Here is a 12,351-nt window from a genome sequence, read left to right as displayed (position 1 = left end):
GGAAAGGGCACGATCATTTCAGGGAGCAGGACACCTTTGGATGGCTGAGAGTGGTGGAGCTGGATGTGCAAGGCCACAGGCAGGGATGTATCAGGATATCAGAGCAGAGAGGGAACAAGGCCATCAAGGGGTGTGAAGGTCAGGATGAGAAGCTTCTGCACGTTCCAGGAGCAGGCAGGAAGCCAGTGAAGGGTTTTATGGAAGGGTGTCATATGGCCAAAGTGACAAGGGAAGTAAATGATAGGAGTATAGGAGGCTGCCTTATACCGAGCCAAGCCATGGTTCCAACTAGCCCGGTATTGTTGACACTGATTGGCAGCAGCTCGCTGACATTTCAAGCAGGATCCTTTCCTAGCCCTACCTGGAGATGCCAGGAATGGAACCTGCATGCAAAGCAGATGCTCTATCACTGAGCTAGGGCCCCAGCAGAGTGCTGGGGTGGTAGGGTGCAAAGTGAGATAGTGGAAGACCAGAGAGGAGAAGATTCAGTACTCAAGGCTAGGGATGGGTGAGAAATTCTTGTACTGAAGCATAAAGTTTGCTGTCAAATCCATACATTTCTGAAGTTTGTGATGCAGTTCACAAACAAAAGTGTGTGCCAAAAATATGTACATAAAACATGTGCATAAAAATACTTTATTCCATGGGAAAATCATGTGGAAAAAGTATAAATTTGCAAGCAGTGTGCACAAAATGGCCTACATTTGGAAAAATGCATACAAAAAATGTGGATTTACGCACATAAATATGTACACATTTTATGTGGAGTAAAAAAAAGATTGCAAGCTGATGCAGTATTGGGACAAGATGAATTTAGCATTGGAAAAATGAGAAGCTGAGCAAAAGTGAGCTTGACAGATGTGCCCATCCTTATACAAGGCTAGCAATGGCTAGGGCGTGGACGAGAGTTTTCCTGAAAGGACTGAGAGGAAGAGCTACAGGTTTGTAATACTGTAGAGGGAAGAGCAACATGATTTGGTGATGGACTGAAGAAGAAATGAAGTGGGGGCAGGGAAACCTGCAACATGATGACATTCTCTGACATTACTGGGGGAGAGAGGAGGTGGAGTCGTAGGGCCATTGCTTTCAGCCACCATGTGTAGTTCCAGCCTAAGTACTTATTTTAAGGGTATCTCCCCAAACATGAAACAGTTTGATCTCTCCTTGGGCCTACACTCTGCTGCACAGTCCTTCACCACAGCCACCACCCTGAATTATCTGTTTTGTTCAGAGGCAGACTTCCTTTCTTCTACAGCACTTGCTCCGCCAGGGCCGGACGGCTGTTCAAGTCCACCACGAGCTGGAGGTCATCACCATGGAATACAAGCAGGATGCAACAGTGATGAGCGGGGAGGCTTTCCATCATGGGTGTATGAAGCCCATTGGAGTCCATGCAGTTGTGAGAGGCTGGCTTCACCTGAGCCTGGCTAACATTGGTAAGGGTCCACTGGTTCTATATCCTTTCTTCGGCCTCCTGGAAACAAGGCCACCTTAAGCAAGGGCTTAAGGCCTTGTTTAATCTCCTTGGCACAGCCCAGCCTGGCTCTATTGTGATTGAGGCTGGGGGATACATGCCAAAACATTCATTCATTCATTCATTCATTTATAACATTTGTATCCTGCCCTATATCATTAAGATCTCAGGGCGGTGTACAGATAAAATAAATTAAAACAGTATAAAACAATGAATAATTTAAACAGCTAAAAGCACATTAAACCATGTAACAAGCTAATACCAGTTAGAAAATCTAAAACAATAAAACAGTTTAAACAATGTGCAACTTTAGGGAATTCAGTTAGCCATCAAAGGCTTTGGTGAAAAGTCATGTTTTAACTTGGCCCCCGAAATGAAACCAATTTCTGCACCAATCGGGTTTCCAAGGGGAGGGCATTCCACAGCCATGGTGCCACAGCAGAGAAGGCCCTTTCTCACATCCCACCACAGTGTATGTCCCGTACTGGTGGAACGCAGAGGAGGGCCCCTCCAACAGAACACAATCCTCGGGCAGGCATATATAGGGAGAGGCAGCCCCTCAAATATCGAGGTCCCAACATTCCCTCCCATTTGGGAGCAAATGCAGTGCAATGCACTTGAAAAATAGAATGTATTGTGAGGAAAGTGCCCTCCTCTACCATTAGGTTGGGTGGGGTGACCTAGCCCCTATAATGAACAAATGTTGGGTGGAGATTCATGAGTGGAGAGGGTAAACTCTGTTCCTGATTGCCCTGGGACTGTCACCTGGTTTTGTCCTCTCATGGGTAGCTGGGGATAGGAGGTCTTTGGCTAGTACTAGGGATGAGGGAGAAATTCATGCAGTTCACATTTTATTACAAACTTACCTAATTTCACACTTTGGAGTCAATACACAAACCAAAACACAGTTGTCCTTTGAAATTCGCACTTTCCGAATTTTGCAATGGAATATTCCAATCAAAGAAATGCGTACAAAAAGAAGTACATTAGAGAAAATAATGTTCACATACATATGCATTCTATTAGGAAAGCCACTTGCAAAAAATGTGTATATTGGACAGAACTGTATAGAAAATGTATGTATTAGGAGAAATGTGCACAAAAAATGCTTTTGAATTTTCATGCAAACTTTAAAAAAAATCTCGAAGTTCAGACTAACCAGACTTAAGACCAGAGAAATACTCAGTTTGAGATGAACTGAACATCCATAGCTAGGACTACTTTGTCCTTCTCTAAGCTAGGTAAAGAGCTTCGTGTGGCGCAGAGTGGTAGGTGGCAATATTGCAACCGAAACTCTCCCCATGACCTGAGTTCGATCCCAGCAGAAGCAGGGTCTCAGGTAGCTGCCTCAGGTCGACTCAGCCCTCCATCCTTCTGAGGTCGGTAAAATGAGTACCCAGCTTGCTGGGGGAAAGGTAGCCACGACTGGGGAAGGCAATGGCAAACCACCCCGCTATAGTCTGCCATGAAAACGCCAGCGCAAGCGGCATCCCTCTAGGGGTCAGTAATGACCCGGTGCTTGCACAGGAGGAACCTTTCCTTTTCCAAGCTAGGAACACCACGGGCATTCTGGCTGGGCTCCCCATCTGGTTCAACTATGGATGCCTGGCAAATTCAGTCTTTTCAAACTTTGATATGAATGTTGATACTGGATCCACATCTCTCCAAAGAAATTGTGGATCAGAATATAGTTATCTAGTGGCTTCTGCACTTCCCAACTGCTCCAGCATAGGTCTCAGCAAAAACATAAAATAAACATGTACTTCGAGAGAAAATATATTTAGAAATGCATTGTTTTGAGAGAAAATACATTTGAAAAATATGCATTTAAATGCAAATTTCCATGCAGATTAAAAAAGAACAGTTTTCAGATTAAAATGGAAGCAGGATGGAATGAATTTGCAGGTCAAATAAGTGCAAAAGTGACACAGACTGTATCACCCATCCCTAGTTCCAGCCAGGATTCAGGCAGGTGTTGCTCAGTCTCTTCCAGTGACTGACCAGGAGCAGGTCAGCTGGCCACTCCCTTTTGCAGTGTGGATACCTTTCTTTTATAGAGTACCAGGACCACCCACCTCATTGGCAGTCAACAGTCAGAGCCTTCCAGGAAACAACTTCTTGAGACACTTCAGAGTTGGGTGTACATGCCCCATCTGAACACATGATCTAGTAGTCCGTATGTGTGAGCAAGGTATCAGCTTCACGGCTGTTTAGAAAGAATTTTCTGCTCCTTGGAGGAGGTGGGGGAAGATTCCCAGCTCGCATTGTAAAAGTCTATTATCCCCCCTGTGTCCTGGCGATGGCAATAGCATTGGGTTGTTAAAGCACGAGGGAAGTACACAGGCCATTAATTCTGCTTAGTCTTGTTTACAAACGGGCAATCCAAGGCGGCTTTGAAGGAGACAATATGAAAAAGGCAACACTCAATTAGATGCCAACAAAGCAGCGACATGGAGGGGACACAGGAGGGGCAGGGAAGCCGCACAGAGCCATACCTAGCAGGAAAAGGAATCCAGACTCATAAGAGCATTAACGCTGCCGGCCGCATAGCAGGTGCTTTAATTCATCCGCCTGCAAAAGGCAGAGTGACTCCATTAAAAAAAATAAAATCTTATCTTCAGAAGAAAGATTAGCTTCCATTCTACCATATCATAAATTGACATTTCATACTTTGCCTGCAAGAGGGTGATAAGCTCGTTTGCAAGGGCTAGGGGAGGAGGGCTGGGACTGCAGTGATCAATCTTGAGATGATTCGAATGCCAGGCCAGGCAAGGAAGCGGTCTAATAGTAAAGAGCGATGGAAAAGGACTTGGCAGGTTCTCTGGTATATGCATCCTTCTCTTTTCAGGTAACGTTTCAGGTGGCTGTAAAAACAAAACAAACCTTATCTTATAAAGATGTCTGAGAGAGGCAGAGTTTGGATGGTGGCTCAGTAACGGGTACTCCTCTGCGTGGAGCTCTAATTGCCCTGCTGCTAGGGCGAGAACCAGATTATGCTTGGCCAGTCAAAGATCTAGTCCAGACTTCTCCAGGCATGCTGGCTGGGAATGATGGGAATTGCAGTCCAACATATCTGGATGGTGCCAGGTTTAAGAAGGCTGCGCTGGACCTTTGTGCCAGAACAGTTTCTGCCCTTCTGCTATGGGAATCGAAAGGGATGATAATTTGATGTTGCCTGCATTCCTGAACGCTCAGCATGTCCTTCTCATCTTCCTAATTTAGTTTATGCTCCTTGCCATTTCTTTGCCCTACTCGGTGTTCTCTATTGCTGTGCTGCAGTTAACAAATTAGCCATACTTCGATCTCTTTTTCTCACCCTTGAAAACTGGATGGCTCCAGTTGACACAACTATCCCTGTTGCTCTTTCTTATGATTCATGACTTCTATCTCAGTTTCCCCAATCTGCGGGGAGTGGTGGTGAGTGGGTTACTTTTATCTAGTTTTGAAGTTCATGCAGTGTGATTCCTTGTTACTTTTAATTTTCAGATTTAATTTTCAGATTTAATTTAATGTCCTCCTGGTTCATCTTTCCTTCCTGCTTTGAGTCCCCCTCCCCCCTTTCCTTTCTTTTTGGGGATTTCAGTATATTCAGTATATTATACTCGTACTCTGAATCTTCTGTTCAGTTCTAGATTCTTTTGCTCTCACCCACCCTCTCGTCTCATAATCCCACACATTCTGCTGGGCTAATTTCCCCCCATTTCTTCACACTGCTTTCTTCTGCTTTCTGTAAGATCACCATCCTATTTGCTTGAATCTGCTGCATTTCATTACTCCTCCCTGAGTTTTCACCCCCCCCCTTTTTTCCAGTATCTTCATTCTTTTGATAGAGGTCTGTTCTCAACTTTTCTTCTTCTTGAGTTTTCTTCATCAAGTTTTCTTGATGAAAACTTTTCTTCTTCTTGAGTTTTCTCACATTCTCTTTATTCTGCTCTTCTGGGTTTTTTTTGCCTTGCATTCTCTCATACTTTAGACCAGCCTTCCCAATCTGGTGTCGATGTTTTGGACTATAGCTGCCAGCATTCCTGACCATTGGCTATGCTGGCTGTGCATGATGGGAGATGTAGTCCAGAACATCTGGAGGGCACCAGGTTGGCAAAAGCTATTTTAGACACAATTGCTCTGTATTCTTTTATTTCTGTCTTCCCACTCTGCAACCTTCCCTGTTTACACTGTTTTCATTTCTGACCAGAGTGGCTGAAATCTCACCTTGACTTTATTCCTTTGTCCTATGCATCTGCCATAGAATCATAGACTAGTAGGGTTGGAAGGGGCCTATAAGACCATCGAGTCCAACCCCCTGCTCAGTGCAGGAATCCAAGTCAGATTCCTGCTTTATTTTCTGCTAAACAATCCTACTTTTCTTACTTTTTTCTCTCTCCTTGTTCTTCTTTTAGTTCACCAGTGAAGGTTAGGTTCCAGGGTGAGGCCAGAAAGCAGTCCAGGTCTGAGCAGGCAGAGTCCAAGAGGAGAACAAAGCATTCAGGAAAGTTCAGATCCAAAGGCAGGTCTGAAGACAGTCTAAGTGTGGGCGTGGGGTGGGGGCCTGGTGAAAGCAGCTAGGCTGCATCTAGTATTCAGGAAGAGGTCCGTCTTGTGACGAGAGCCTTGCCATGCATTGCCCTTTACTGATGAGGTACTGTCTTTTGTAAGTGGGCACTTATTCTCCTGACTGCCTCTTTTGCTTGCATCTTTAGATGCTGGTATCCCAGGGGATAGGTGTCTTGGTATCAGTAGCCTAGCCCTCCACAACCCAAGGGTACGAACCTGATGCGGTCCCCCCAAGGGCCTGGGAGCTTTTTGACCAGGCCCAGGGTCCCCTGAAGCAGCCTGTTTCCTTCAGAGGGGGCACGATAGGGACAGAGCCCCTGCTTTGCATACAAAATGTCCCAAGTTCAATCCCCAGCATCTCCTGCTAGGGCTGGGAAAAAATCCTGCCTGGAACCCTGAAGAGCCATTGCCAGTCAGTGTGGACAGTACTAGGCCAGATGGACCAGTGGTCTAGCTTGTCATAAGGCAGCATCCAGTATTCCTTCCTGTGGCTAAAGGAAGGCTTGGCTGTAGATAGACTCCTTGATCGTACAGGTCCAATTTGACATCTGTCGGGGTGGAAACTGAGCCCAGAGAGCCCCAGAGCAGTTCTGATTCTGAGGAGGAACAGCAATCCGTGGGAGTGGAGCCAGCTCATCCCTCACAGGCTCAGCACCTGGCAAAGATTCCTCCTCCCAGCATTCCAGAGATACTTAGTGACCCGGGCAGTGAGGGAATGCGGGAGGGGGGCTTCTTAGATGCTCGACGCAGACGTAAAGAGCGACAAGCGATGGAGGGCGCGGAAAGGAGGCGTAGCGCCCGTTTGGCGCGCAAGCAACGGCTGCCTCCCATGGACCCAAGGGAAAGAGGGAGGATCTCTCCCTAGACCATAAGTTCTGGGTCTTCAAGTGACTCCCTTTCAAACTGGGATCAACTGCTTGCCTGAAGCTTAGGCCACGCTCCTGTCCCTTGCTCTAGCCGCTGGTGATTAGCATCTGAAAGAGTCATTAAGCTGTAATGGGATTAAAGCTTTGAAAAGAATTCCCTTTCCTCTGTGTCTTGAGTTGGCTATTGGGATCTACTGGGGGAGGCCGCCAAGGCATTCCTGACAAATAATCTTCCATGGTTACCTCTCTGTTTCCAGGATCAATTTAAAATGCTGATGCTAACCCTTAAAGCACTGTGCAGCCCCATGCATGTTTAGACAGAAAAAGTCCTACAACTCCCAGTATTTCCCAGCCAGGAATGTATGACTGGCTAGGGAAGTTGTAGGACTTTGTTGTTGTTGTTCAGTCGTTCAGTCGCGTCCGACTCTACGTGACCCTGTGGACCATAGCACGCCAGGCCTTCCTGTCCTGTGCTCTCTCCCGGAGTGTGCTCAAATCCATCTTCATTGCATCGGTGATGCTATCTAGCCATCTCATCCTCTGCCATCCCCTTCTCCTTTTGCCTTCGATCTTTCCCAGCATCAGGGTCTTTTCCACAGAGTTTTCCCTTCGCATTTGGTGGCCAAAATATTTGAGCTTCAGCTCCAGTATCTGTCCTTCCAATGAGCAGTCAGGGTTGATTTCCTTTAGGATGGACTGATTTGACCTCCTTGCAGTCCAGGGGACTTGTAAGAGTCTTCTCCAGCACCACAGTTCGAAAGCATCGATTTTTCGGCGCTCAGCCTTCCTTATAGTCCAGCTCTCACAGCCATACGTTGCGACTGGGAAAACCATAGCTTTGATTATGCGGACCTTTGTCGGCAAGGTGATGTGTCTGCTTCTTACCATGCTGTCTAGGTTTGCCATAGCTTTCCTCCCAAGGAACAATTGTGTTTTAATTTCATGGCTACAGTCACCATCTGTGGTGATCTTGGAGCCCAAGAAAATAAAATCTGTCACTGTTTCCATTTCTTCCCCTTCTATATGCCAGGAAGTGATGGGGCCAGATGCCATGATCTTAGTTTTTTGAATGTTGAGTTTCAAACCAGCTTTTGCACTCTCCTCTTTCGCCCTCAACAAGATGTTCTTTAGATCCTCTTCGCTTTCTGCCATTAGGGTAGTATCGTCTGTGTATCTGAGGTTGTTGATAATTCTCCCGACACTCTTAATTCCGACCTGTGATTCATCCAACCCGGCATTTCTCATGATGTACTCTGCATATAAGTTAAATAAGCAGGGCGACAATATGCAGCCTTGTCGTACTCCTTTCCCAATTTTGAACCACTCGGTTGTTCCATGTCTGGTTCTTACTGTTGCTTCTTGACCCTCGTACAGGTTTCTCAGGAGACAGGTAAGGTGGTCTGATACTCCTATCTCTTTAAGAATTTGCCACAGTTTGTTGTGATCCACACCATCAAAGGCTTTAGAATAGTCAATGAAGCAGATATAGACGTTTTTCTGGAATTCTCTTGCTTTCTCCATGATCCAGCGAATGTTGGCGATTTGATCTCTAGTTCCTCTGCCTCTTCGAAACCCAGCTTGTACTTCCGGTAGTTCTTGGTTCGCATACTGCTGAAGCCTAGCTAGTAGGATTTTGAGCATCAACTTGCTGGCATGTGAAATGAGCGCAATTGTGCGGTAGTTTGAACACTCTTTGCCGTTGCCCTTCTTTGGAATTGGAATGTAAACTGACCTTTTCCACTCTTGTGGTCGCTGTTGAGTGTTCCAAATGTGTTGGCATATTGAGTGCAGCACTTTAACAGCATCATCTGTTAGGATTTTAAATAGCTCCGCTGGAATACTGTCATCTCTGCTAGCTATGTTATTAGTAATGCTTCCTAAGGCCCACTTGACTTCACTCTCGAGGATGTCCGGCTCAAGTTCAGTGACCGCACTATCCTGGCTATCAGGGACATTCAGATCTTTCCTGTATAGTTCTTCTGTGTATTCTTTCTACCTCTTCTTAATCTCATCTGCTTCTGTGAGGTCCCTGCCTTCTTTGTCCTTTATCATGCCCATCTTTGCACAAAACGTTCCCTTGAGATCTCCGATTTTCATGAAGAGATCTCTAGTCTTTCCCATTCTGTTGTTTTCCTCGATTTCTTTGCATTGTTCATTTAAGAAGGCCTTCTTGTCTCTCCTTGCTATTCTATGGAACTCTGCATTCAGTTGGATATATCTTCCCCTTTCTCCCTTGTTTTCGCTTCCCTTCTTTCCTCAGCTACTTGTAAAGCCTCATCAGACAGCCACTTTGCTTTCTTGCATTTCTTTTTCTTTGGGATGGATTGAGTTGCTGCCTCCTGAACAATGTTACGGACCTCCGTCCATAGTTCCTCAGGCACTCTGTCTATCAGCTCTAATCCTTGAAATCTATTTGTCACCTCCACTGTATATTCATAAGGGATATGATTGAGGTCATACCTGAATGGTTTAGTGGTTTTCCCTACGTTCTTCAATTTAAGCTGAAATTTTGCAACAAGAAGCTCATTATCTGAGCCACAGTCAGCTCCAGGTCTTGTTTTTACTGACTGTATGGAGCTTCTCCATCTTTGGCTGCAAAGGACATAATCAATCTGGTTTCAATATTGACCATCTGGTGATGTCCATGTGTAGAGTCGCCTCTTGTGCTGTTGGAAAAGAGTGTTTGCTATAATCAGCGTGTTCTCTTAGCAAAACTCTATTAGCCTTGGTCTTGCTTCATTTTGTACACCAAGGCCATGCCTGCCTGTTATCCCGGTGATTTCTTGACTTCCTCCTTTAGCATTCCAATCCCCTATGATGAAGAGGACATCTCTTTTTGGTGTTAGTTTTAGAAGGTGTTGTAGGTCTTCATAGAACCGATCAACCTCAGCTTCTTCAGCATCAGTGGTTAGGGCATAGATTTGAATTACTGTGAAGTTGAATGGTTTGCCTTGGATTCGTACTGAGATCATTCTGTCGTTTTTGAGATTGTACTCCAGTACTGCTTTTCCCACCCTTTTGTTGACTGTGAGTGCTCCTCCATTTCTTCTAAGGGATTCTTGCCCACAGTAGTAGATATGATGGTCACCTGAATTAAATTCACCCATGCCTGTCCATTTGAGTTCGCTGATTCCCAAGATGTCGATGTTCAATCTTGCCATCTCATGTTTGACCACCTCCAGCTTACCTTGATTCATTGATCTTACATTCCAGGTTCCTAAATAATATTGTTCTTTACAGCATCGGATTTTCTTTTTACCACCAGACACATCCACAGCTGAGTCCTTTCGGCTTTGGCCCAGCCGCTTCACTCTTTCTGGCGCTACTTGGAAATTCCCTCTGCTCTTCCCCAGTAGTATATTGGACACCTTCCGACCCGAGGGGCTCATCTTCAGGCGTCATTTCTTTTAGCCTTGTGATACGTTCTATGGGGTTTTCTTGGCAAGAATCCTGGAGTGGGTTGCCATTTCCTTCTCCAGTGGACCACATTTTGTCAGAACTCTCTGCCATGACCTGTCCGTCTTGGGTGGCCCTGCATGGCATAGCTTATGGCTTCACTGAGTTACGCAAGCCCCTTCGCCACAACAAGGCAGTGATCCATGAAGGGGGTTATAGGACTTTCTTCTGTCTAAACGTGCATAGGATTGCACCCTCAATGGCTTAAGACCAGGACACCTTAAGAACTGCTTTTTTCTGTAGGAACCTGTCTGAATGGTTAAGAGCAGCTCTGAAGGCTGTTCTGTGTGGCTGTTGTTAGAGGCACAGTAAACTGGCTTGAGAGACAGGGCCTTTCCTGTGGTGCCACCTAAATTGTGCTACACTACACCTTCCTTGGGGAGTTTTGCTGGAAAACCTAGGAAGCTGCCTTATGCCGAGTCAGACAATTGGTCTCTCTCACCCAGTATGGTTGACTCTGACTGGCAGTAGCTCTCCAGAGACTTTAGCCAGGGGTTTCACCACCCTGCTCTGGAGATCCTTTTTCCGGCAGACCCCAGGGCCACATGCAGTCCTCAGCTTAATTTCAAAACCCCTCCTCAAGTGATCACTTCAGACCTCTGGCAAGAGCAATCTGTTCTCCCCCCCCCCCCCGCAGCCTTCTGAGCAGTGAGGGGAGAGAATGGAGAGGGAGAAAGAGAGAAATGGGAGGGGTCTCTGGACCCACCTGCTGCTGCCTCCAGCCCCACCCACCACCAGCATGGGATCCCTACAGATTACCCCTGAGGGAATGTGGTTCTCAACAGTAAAATGGTTCCCCATCCTTGCTTTAAACAGAGATGCCAGGGATTAGATTTTGTGTGTGCAACGCAAGTGTTCTAGCCCTTCCCTAAAATCAATACATCATCACGCACAGCAATGGAGGGGTGTAGGAATGTGACAGCATGTTTGCCATAGTGCTGTGAGGATGCCAACAAAGGGAAAGTTCCCTGCATCTGGGGAACTGATCAAGAAGGATCTACTTGAAGAAGCACTTCTTAGCTATAAATCTTAAGCATCCTCTGCACCATCCAAGTTGTGAAGGTGCACGCTTGCATCTTTTCCAAAGGAACCTTACTGCCTTGCACACTGCAAATCAAATATTCTCTTATGCAAAAAAAGCCTTAAGGTATCTCCTTTGATCGATCCCCCCCCCCCAAGGACTGTGGGTTTAGATGGAAGAAAAGTTTTTGGTTTTTTTTAAGAGAGATTTGGCTCGCAGGTTGAGGCAGAGATCAAAGGAACTGTTGGCCTTGTAAAGGAACTGGATAAGCCTATTATGTATCATGGTGCTTATTTCCAAAAGTCAAAGGACACCCTGCTGAGCTCTGCTCCTGTGTCAGAAATGTACAAAACAAGATAAGGAGATTGCTGCCAGGTGGAAAATACAATGACTCTCCGAAGGGTACACTTTTTTGTAATGCAGTCATTCCAGTGGAGTTTCCCCTGCTATGTCCCTTGCTGGAAAGATGAATCCCAGCCTGCTCAGTCACCTTCATTATTAACATTGCTCCAGGGAAGGTAGACTTTGTTTTCTGTAGCTTGCTTGTTCTGGCACTTCTTGTCAAAAAAGAAGAAAAGGAAGTAGCCCGAGGCTCTGAGAGATCTGAGAAAGAGAGCAGAAGTAGGAGGGGCAGAAGGAGAGAAATCACAAGGGGGCAGGGGGAAGGCCCAGCAACCCCAAACATTTCATTTCATTTCATTCATTCATTCATTCATTCATTCATTCATTCATTTTTAACACTTATATGCCACCTTATCTGCCAAAAAGCCATCAAGGTGGTATACAACAATTTAAAACAATAAAAACAAAAGTAGCAAAAATGCATAAACTACATATTTTAAAAGGCTAAATTGAAGAGATGTGTCTAAATTGAAGAGATGTGTCTAAATTGAAGAGATGTGTCTAAATAGAACAGATGTATCCATATCTTAAGAATAGAGTTAGCAACTTTAAAACTCACACATCTGCCCAACACTTCTTAG

The 12,351-nt window shown here is 45.6% G+C and overlaps 1 protein-coding gene across 6 annotated transcripts in view; it reads left to right on the top strand.

Moving 5' to 3' along the window:
- NPHP4 (nephrocystin 4) overlaps positions 1 to 12,351 on the top strand; it is a 178,476-nt gene that overhangs the window by 133,886 nt on the left and 32,239 nt on the right. For all 6 annotated transcript variants that reach the window (XM_084821968.1, XM_084821969.1, XM_084821967.1 and 3 more), the window contains one exon: positions 1,256 to 1,436. In XM_084821968.1, coding sequence (XP_084678094.1) covers positions 1,256 to 1,436 — 181 coding nt within the window. The remainder of the gene's footprint in view (positions 1 to 1,255; positions 1,437 to 12,351) is intronic.

Source organism: Heloderma suspectum, chromosome 15, assembly GCF_057233095.1.
Source record: "Heloderma suspectum isolate Gila_16-S chromosome 15, 16-S_ref, whole genome shotgun sequence".
In the NCBI taxonomy this organism is placed as follows: Eukaryota; Metazoa; Chordata; class Lepidosauria; order Squamata; family Helodermatidae; genus Heloderma; species Heloderma suspectum.
This window is presented reverse-complemented; position numbering and strand designations above follow the sequence as displayed.